Source organism: Anastrepha ludens, chromosome 4, assembly GCF_028408465.1.
Source record: "Anastrepha ludens isolate Willacy chromosome 4, idAnaLude1.1, whole genome shotgun sequence".
NCBI classification, from domain to species: Eukaryota; Metazoa; Arthropoda; class Insecta; order Diptera; family Tephritidae; genus Anastrepha; species Anastrepha ludens.
In genome coordinates this window covers 129,502,492-129,512,198 of record NC_071500.1, presented here as the reverse complement: position 1 = coordinate 129,512,198, position 9,707 = coordinate 129,502,492, and the positions used below count along the sequence as shown (strand labels likewise).

General features: G+C 35.7%; 1 protein-coding gene across 1 annotated transcript; it reads left to right on the top strand.

Annotated features, from left to right (window-relative positions):
• Positions 1–7,389: 7,389 nt before the first annotated feature.
• On the top strand, positions 7,390–9,707 carry LOC128861197 (uncharacterized). The gene is made up of 2 exons (XM_054099148.1): positions 7,390–8,168; positions 8,235–9,707. Exons 1-2 carry the CDS (start codon positions 7,841–7,843, stop codon positions 9,392–9,394), a joined length of 1,488 nt encoding a protein of 495 aa, XP_053955123.1. The 5' UTR covers positions 7,390–7,840; the 3' UTR covers positions 9,395–9,707.

The window sequence follows — 9,707 nt, the reverse complement described above, 5'->3', positions numbered from 1 at the left end:
CTGTCGCTTCATTAAAAATTTTACGGATTTATATTCAATGAATTAGATAACTATGTACAAACATAACAATGTTGCATACTTTATTGCTATTTAAAAAAATTGGACTAAGTTAATTTTCAAAACCGTATTATATATATATACACTTGACTGGTTCATAAAATGGAATATAGAAATTAATGGCGACAAAACAACTCAAGTCAATTACACGAACAGAAAGGTAACCATAGACTCATTAAGGATTGGAAACTCTGACGCGATTACTGATACGAAAGCTAAATACTTAGGCATTACAATTGACTCTAAACTAAACGGAAGAACCATATAATAGAAAAAGAACCGAAATTAAAAATCGTTTTCGACAACTCTACTCTCTGCTAGGACCTCAGTCAAAGCTCTCGCTGCATATAATTGGCGCGTACACCCTTTTTGGGTGATTGGCCGAGCTCCTCCTCCTATTTGTGGTGTGCGACTTGATGTTGTTCCACAAACGGAGGGACCTACAGTTTCAAGCCGACTCCGAACGGCAGATATTTTTATGAGGAGCTTTTTCATGGCAGAAATACAATCGGAGGTTCGCCATTGGGCGGCCGAAGGGCGACCGCTATTAGAAAAATGTTTTTCTTGATTTTGGTGTCTCACCGAGATTCAAACCTACGTTCTTTCTGTGAATTCCGAATGGTAGTCACGCACCAACCCACGGCGGTCGCCATCTCGATAACGTCTTAATAAAACTCACCCAAACTTTTTTTTATTGCTTCCAAAAAAATATTACACCTGTATATATTAACAGTAAGGAATTTGTTTTAGAGATTTTTTGATAGTTAAGTGATGCTGTAAGGCCATTGCACTTCAGGATCATTTAGAAATATGTAGCATATTTGTAAAAGATGTACTATAATAATTTAGGTAATTACATAAGCATATTTCTTATTATTATATTACAAGAGGTATATTGGAGTTTTTCGTTTTAGTCTCTTCTTATTGAATTTTTCTTCAGCAGGAAGCTTCCTCATCGTCAGATTTGTGTGCGTCAGAAGTCTGCTTATGTGCCTGCTGCTCGCAATTTGTATTGCTTCGTCAACTGTGTCGATGCTTAAGTCGCGGTGAATGTCAGCGTTTGGTATATACCATGGTGCATTTGTTATTGTCCTAAGTATCTTCGACTGAGCACTTTGCAGTATTGTCAAATTGGATTTAGAAGCTGTGCCCCAAACTTCCATACCATCCAATTTAGTACTTCCAAATTTGTGCAATTGTCGTTTTGTAAATTAAGGTTTTGTTTTGCAGCGAGAGCTTTAACTGAGGTCCTAGCAGAGAGTAGAGTTGTCGAAAACGATTTTTAATTTCGGTTCTTTTTTTATTATATGGTTCTTCCGTTTAGTTTAGAGTCAATTGTAATGCCTAAGTATTTAGCTTTCGTATCAGTAATCGCGTCAGAGTTTCCAATCTTTAATGAGTCTACGGTTACCTTTCTGTTCGTGTAATTGACTTGAGTTGTTTTGTCGCCATTAATTAATTTCTACTATATATTCCATTTTATGAACCAGTCAAGTGTTTTGTTGAGGTCTTTTTGTAAGCTTGTTTGTGCTATTTTCGGGTCTCTATGAGATGCCATTAGTACAGTGTCATCTGCAACTGTCGCAATCATGCTATTTCCTGAAGACGGTTCCGGTAAGTCTGCGGTGTAGATATGATACAGAGTGGGTCCTAGTACACTGCCTTGGGGACTTCCTGCGTTCATAGGATCAATGCATGAACATGCGTCGTTATATTTAATATAAAATTTTCTATCTTGGATGTAACTTTTTAGCATTAGAAAGTAGTCATATGGCAACCAAGATTGGAGTTTGTGCAGTAATCCAGGGTGCCATACTTTGTCAAAGGCTTTAGCTACGTCGAGATATACAGCCACGCATACTTGTTCATTGTTGAAGTCTTTATTAAGTTTGTGAGTGACTCTGTGCACTTGGTGGATTGTCGAATGTTTTCGCTTAAATCCGAACTGATGTTGAGGAATTAAATTTATTTTTGTTATAATGGGCTCTATGCGATCAAAGAGTAGCTTCTCAAATATTTTTGAAGTGAAAACTTCTTTAGAATCGTTGGGAGTGATTTGAGAAAAAGTGAAACGAAAAAAGAGACACTCTTGGCTACGAATATTACATATACACGTAGCGACGAACTAAATAACTTTTAGGCCAGCGCCGACAGCATGGTGAGATAGCCGAACGGCTAGCAATGTGAGCTTCCGATCCAAAATCCTTGGTTCGAATCACAAGAAAAAAATTTTTTTTATACAGTTATTTTATTTTTTTATTTTATGATATGTTTATGAGGAGCTTTTTTTCATGGCAGAAATACACTCGGTGTTTAGCCATTGCCTGCCGAGGGGTGAGCGCTATTAGAAAAATAGTTTTCCTTAATTTTGGTGTTTTCACCGAGATTCGAACTGACGTTCTCTCTGTGAATTCTGAATAGTAGTCACGCACCAACCCATTCGGCTACGGCGTTTGTTTAATTTTACTGATGCAAAAATGAGGAAAAATATATGAATAAAGTTTGCTTACTGTTTACACATTTTCCAAAGGTGACGGAGAACCAAAAAAAAAAGTCGATTTTCAAACAAATACGAGTGCATATGTGTAATTGTGTTAGAGTTTCGGTCACGCCCCAGCAAAACCTGCGTGCATATGTGTTTGTAACATTCAAAAAAATGTAATTGTGTTAGAGTTTCGGCCACGCAGGTTTTGCTGGGGACGCTCATAATAGCAACCGCGTGTGTATTTTTATATTCGTAAATATTTTCATTTTTAAATATTTACCGCAATTATGCCGAAAAATAATGCAGAAAAGTGTCGTGAATATCGACAAAAAAAAAAATCAATAAATAGCATCACGGAATTCATTCACGAAAATTTAATAAAGTATACACCAGAAGTATCGCGGATACTTAGAAAAGATTACAATAAAGTTCCAATGATTTTAAGTGGCGATTTTAACGTAAATTTTGCATTGGACACAGCGGTTCCTTTAATTGACGTTCTCAATACAACATTCAATTTAAAAATGTGTAACAATCGCACTGAATCGACAACACGATCAAAAACAACCATTGACGCGGTATTTCAAAGACATGTTGACAACATCGAAACCAAAGCATTTGTATCATATTTTAGCTATCATAAGCCACTCGTATCATTTGTTGAAATTGAAAACATTGAGGATGAATAATAATAAAATGAAGAAAATAAAATATGAACTTTATAGCAATATTATAATGAACCTATAATTATCTTGCTCCTAATGCTGCTTTCGTCTTATTCTCTCTCAGTTTGTTTTACGGAAGGTTTCACTTCTATCGCGTCTAACCGTTAGACTGGTGTTTTTTTTATATTATCGGCAGTCGACTTATTGGTCGGCACGACGATGAAAACGTCGCGTCTTTATTGGGTTTTGGGATCACAATGATTTCCGCAATTTTCCATGTCTTTGGGAAGTATTTGAACTTAACACGTTCGCGGACACTAAAAATTTCAGCGAGCTGCAAAAATAGACAGGTAATAGGACTATGAATAAGTTCGTGCGGTTTTACAACAGATGGCGTAACTTGATTATTATTCCATCGATCCACATTTCCAAACATTCATTGGAGAGCTACTGTCGTAAGGCACAAACGTCAGTATAAGTTTTTTATTTGAAGCGTAAACAACAATATTTTTACCACACTTGAAAATGTCGAATTTCGTGCCAAATAATGTGTTTTTGCGGGGAATTCTTCTTCATTATTTTAATATGAAGAAAAAAGCAGCCGAAAGTCATCGTATCTTGGTGGAAGTTTATGGTGAGCATGCTCTATCTGAGCGAACGTGCCAGAAGTGGTTTGCACGCTTTAAAAGTGGTGATTTTGGCTTGGAAGACGAAGAACGCGAGGGTGCGCCGCCAAAGTTCATGGATACCGAATTGGAGGAATTGCTCGATCAAGATCCGGCTCAAACGCAAGAAGAGGTTGCAAAAACTTTGGGAGTTGATCAATCAACCATTTCCAAACGTTTAAAAGCCATGGGAATGATCCGAAAGGTAGGCCATTGGGTGCCGTATGAATTGAAGCCAAGAGACGTTGAACGCCGTTTTATGGCATGCGAACAACTGCTTCAACGGCACAAAAGAAAGGGTTTTTTGCATCGAATTGTGACTGGCGATGAAAAGTGGGTCCATTACGACAATCCAAAACGTCGGGCAACGTATGGATACCCTGGCCATGCTTCAACATCGACGTCGGCGCAGAATATTCATGGCCTGAAGGTTATGCTGTGTATCTGGTGGGACCAGCTGGGTGTTGTGTATTATGAGCTACTGAAACCGAATGAAACGATTACGGGGGATGTCTACCGACGACAATTGATGCGTTTGAGCCGAGCACTGCGAGAAAAACGGCCGCAATACGCCGATAGACACGACAAAGTTATTTTGCAACATGACAATGCTCGGCCACATGTTGCACAAGTGGTCAAAACATACTTAGAAACGCTCAAATGGGATGTCCTACCCCACCCGCCGTATAGTCCAGACCTTGCGCCATCCGATTACTATCTCTTCCGATCGATGCAACATGGCCTGGCTGACCAGCACTTCCGTAATTACGATGAAGTCAAAAAATGGATCGATTCGTGGATTGCGGCAAAACCGACCGAATTTTTCACAAAGGGAATCCGTGAATTGCCAGAAAGATGGGAAAAAGTAGTAGTAAGCGATGGACAATATTTTGAATATTAAATTTGTAACCATTTTACGTCAATAAAGTTTCAAAGTATTTTTGAAACTAGTTGTAATATCCAAAATCTGATTATACATATATTATAAGAGTAGTCAGAACATCGTACTTTAACTGTTATATGAAATGAATGTTATAGCATCCACGACAATATAGGTCATATTTTTCAACTAGGATTACGTGAATGCTATAGCATTCATTCATAGAATACATGAGAAAAAAAGGTTTATTATATGTAGTTTCATTACATTTTTTATTTAACAGTAGATCTTTATTCGTCTGCATATAAAAAAATTAATAAATTAAATCGACAACTTCATGGTATGTAAGTATATGTGATAACAAAACTAAATACAATATTTCTGTTCCTCATTGTGATTGAATGTTTTTAGGATTCCATATCCGAATTGGAGCTGTTGTGATCTTCAGGAGGTAAGCGCCATTGTCGGAAGCACTCTCCAGAACAAAGTGGAGGTTTATTTACACAGTTCTGACATCGATATGATATAAATTCTATTATTTTTTGCTTGCAACAATATTTGCACTTCAGGAAATGATGATTTGCACTTGAAAATGCCTTGGCGGAGTGTATATAACGTGCGTTTGTGAGTTTCCATCTCACCTCATGTGTTACTTTGCCTTTATATATGTCTATATTGAGAGCATGGCCAACATGTGTACAAAGCTCATAGAATTTAATTCCGTACATATTTTTCTTTGATTTTATAAATTGCCGAAAACTTAGTCTCCCTAGATGCATCATCATAGATTCATCTAACGATAAAATTTTTCCAGGTTTGTATACCGTTTGAAAAGAACTATTTACAAGTTTCAAAAGTTCGGAAATTTTAGATAGCCTGCCATTATTTGGTACGGATTCACAATAGCAGCAACGGAATAGCTGTTCAAATCTGCGCCCGGTCATAGATGCCCCGAAAATTGGATGATAATTTTAGGGATTGTTAGACCAATTTGAACGAATTTTAGGTGTCTTTATTTGAGCCTGGAACAAACAATGGCCAAAGAATATCTCCATTTATTGAAAATTGGTTTCTGTGAAACTCTTTATCCGGCAATTTCTCGTATGTAGACGTGATAATGACATCAAATTTGTCCCATATTCATTTGTGCAACTAACATTTAAATGCATTATTTCCGTAGACCAAATTTTACCAAAAATCTCTTTCGGAGTTTTACAATTTTTTAGATCATCATTGAAGACCAATCAAAGTGAAAGTTTTGTATTTCTGCAGTATCTTCATTCCACAAGGTAGTTGTCTCATCTATCCCATTTGAGATATTTATGCCGTTAGAATCTTCTGAATCAGAAGATGATGTTGATAAATCCATATTGTTTGACGAAAATATATTAGGGGTATATTCTCTTGAGTTTTCGCTGAATTGTCTATATTCTATCAAAAAAGTCTCCATAAATTTATGGATTTTATTTCCAATTATTTCCGTAATACACTTACCTATATCTTGATCTGAATCAGAATCATCAAATAATCTCAAAATTCGCGTAGGCTTCTTACGTGAATTCATTTTTCAAAAAGGGTGTACGATAATTCAAAAAAACTGATGTTTTCACTTTAATCTCAAATGTCTAGCTGAAGCAGATAATGAAATGTGTAAAGGGAAGTAAGGGAAATTTTCAGAAAAAAATGTGTCAGCTCTCTCTGAGAATTCCACGAAATATATGTAGATGCTATAGCATTCACCCCAAGTATTACACTTCTAGTTTACTCAATGTGCCGGCTTAAGGAAATTGGTAAATACACGGAGAAAAAATAAAATAATATGAAAGTACTTAATGAATCAATTGGTCGGGCATATGATTTAAAAATTTTCCCGAGATGAGGTCATATTCAGGGGATTTGATGTTTTTTAATGTCGAAATTAATAGCTTTGTCCCTGTTAGTGAGGTTTTTTTAATGATTTGCTCGTTTTTGTTGGTCGTTGTATGAGTCAAATCGAATTTGGTGTTATTTTCATTATGAAATATATTTTTAAAATGTTGAGCTAAATAAGTCGCTTTTTCCGATGATATTCGGGCCCATGGTCCGTTTGTAGTTCTTATTGGTGGGAGTTGTATTGTAGCCGCGACCATCTTTTTTGTCGCCTTCCACAATGAATAGTTTGTAGATTTTGTTGCGTCAATATTTTTAAAGTAATTGTTTAGTTTTTTGTATTTTTCATGTTTCAAAAGTTCTTTAATTTCTTTAGTTAATTTGTTAAATTGTTTTTTGTCATCCGGAAATCTTGTAGTCGCCATTTTTTTCTTAGTTTTCTCTTTTGTTTTAGTTTCTTTTTAATTGCGTCAGGAATGTTATATTTTGTAGATTGATGTTGAAGAGTTGGTGTGGATCGGCTTAGTGACATAATAGTCGTGTCATTAAAAAAACTACAGCAAGCTCAGATATAATTACATCGTTATATGTAGAGTGATGCATATTTCTTAGTATAACCTTAAATCCTCTGTCTTCCTTTGGACGAAATGTATAATATTGTGTGTTTCGTTCTTTTAGTAGTTTTATGGCAGATGTGTAGTGTGTTGATTCTTTTATTTGTATTTGGGGTGTTGTTTTGGTCTTTTTATTGATTTATTGGTGGCCGTGGGGGGTCATTTTTCCCAAAATCACTTTCCCAAAAAAATTTTTTCCCAAATTTTTTTTTCCCAAAAAATAATTTTCCCAATATTTTTTTTCCCAAAAATATTTTTTCCCGCTTTATTGTTTTTTCCCGAATGCATGTTTTCCCAAAATAACTTTTTTCCAATAGATAGCTTTCCCGAACAAATACTACTGAAATTAATTTTTATTATTCTACTATTTGACATTTTTCGACGATTCCGACAATATGAGTGTATATAATAATCAAAAATCTTATACTTAAGTAATCGAAAAAGATTCGAAAAAGTTTTTCAATATACATTTTTCAATTCGGATAAAAAGACAAGGTAACGAATGTATCCAACTTCACTCATATAAACAAGTTTTTTCACGTCATTCTTTTCGTGTCAAAATTTCATGAGCTAAAATTTGCTGCCTAAAGTCAAAATTTCTAATTATGGCGGAATTAATTGAATGCAAAAAATCATTTCTTTTGCACATTAACGGATATTTGTACTACAAACACTCAGGTAGAATAGGAGAAACTGCGTATTGGAATTGCCGAAGAAAACCTGAGTGTAATGCTAGAGTGACAACATACGGAGGACCACACAATATCAGAGTTCTGAAGGGACTTGATGAATCGAAACACATCCTTCATGCACCAAACCCCGAAGAAGTCGAAGCGTTAAGAGTCATGAATAGGATCAAACGTAAAGCTACAGAAAATCATGAAGCTCCTCCAGCTCAAATATTACGAACTGAATTGCGAAACGTTTCACCAGGTAAAAACAAAAAAACGAAATTGCATTCGATTCATAATTACAAAATATGATAACTCTCTCTTTTAGCGGTATTAGCGGAAATGCCAAACAGAATTAATTCCCGAAAAAGTCTTAGTCGTGAAAGATTAAAAGATTTTCCCTCGAACCCGCGAACGCTGAGAGAATTGCAGGATATTCCAGGCTTTTATCAAAATTCATTGAATGGAGATAAATTTCTAATTTACGACTCCTATGAAAATGACGAAGACTCAGAATTTGGGAGAATACTCGTGTTCGCGACGCCTGAAAATTTAAGGCAATTATTCAGGAGCATATTGTGGTTTGCCGACGGAACATTTAAAACTGCGCCAAGTATATTTTTCCAAGTTTTCGCAATTCTCGGAGCAGTTACACAATCGGATTCAAGAGGAAAACCACAAACTATTGGTTTACCTTTTGTCTACGCATTATTAGAAAACAAAGAGCAGAAAGTATACGAAAAAGTATTCTCGGTTGTTTTGCAAGAGGCAGAACGTCTAGGTATCGATATTTCTCTTCCGATTAAAGTGATGACAGATTTTGAGTTGGCTATCATCAATGCTGTAAAAATCGTAATGGGCGAAGACAAGGCACGCTGCTGTTTTTTCCACCTCTGTCAAAACATGTACCGCCATATCCAAAGTGAAGGACTTCAGAAAATGTATTGCGATCCTGAAGATCGATCGGTCAAAGTAGCCACTCATATGATATGTGCCCTTGCTTTCGTCCCACATCAAAACATCGCCCGAGAATTCGAAACCTTAAAAAATGAAATACCGGAGGAAATGCGACCAATTTCAAAATACTTTGACGCTACGTACGTCCGAGGAAAACCTGCAAAAGGCCGACGTAAACAGGTGCATCCTCGCTATGCTCCAGATTTGTGGTGTCAATATGATGCAGTCATTCAACAAACTGCGAGAACGAATAATATATCCGAAGGATGGCACAACAGGCTTCAAGTTGTTATAGGGAAAGATCACCCCAGCTTCTACATTTTTCTTTCCGAGTTGCAGAAAGAGCAATCGGACACAGAAATAATGATGCGACAATTGCAATCAGGACAGCAAGTTAAGAAAAATAAATATTCCAAGAGGTTGAAACATGAACAGAGAATATTTAACATTGTTTCGAAATATCACGAATATGTTGATAACAATGATATTGTCACATACTTGAAAACTCTAGGATACTATATTCGCATGTGATTGTATACATACAAATTCATAAATAAACTGAAATCTTGTTTCAAATAATAAAAAATGTACTCGCCCATTCATTGCAAATGTATATGCGATATTTTACAGACGAACGATATTTTGGGAAAAATATTTTATGGGAAAATTTATTGGGAAATTTTTAGTTTGGGAAAAATGGCATTGGGAAAATTATTTTTTGGGAAAAAAAAATTTGGGAAAAAATATTTTATGGGAAAATTTATTGGGAAATTTTTATTTTGGGAAAAATGGCATTGGGAAAATTATTTTTTGGGAAAAAAAAATTTGGGAAAAAATTTTTTTG

Bases quoted from the DNA above. Each gene is read 5' to 3' on its own strand.
- LOC128861197 (XM_054099148.1), top strand. From the start codon at position 7,841: ATGGCGGAATTAATTGAATGCAAAAAATCATTTCTTTTGCACATTAAC. The intron at 8,169-8,234 runs GTAAAAACAAAA...TCTCTCTTTTAG, and splicing joins ATTGCGAAACGTTTCACCAG to CGGTATTAGCGGAAATGCCA.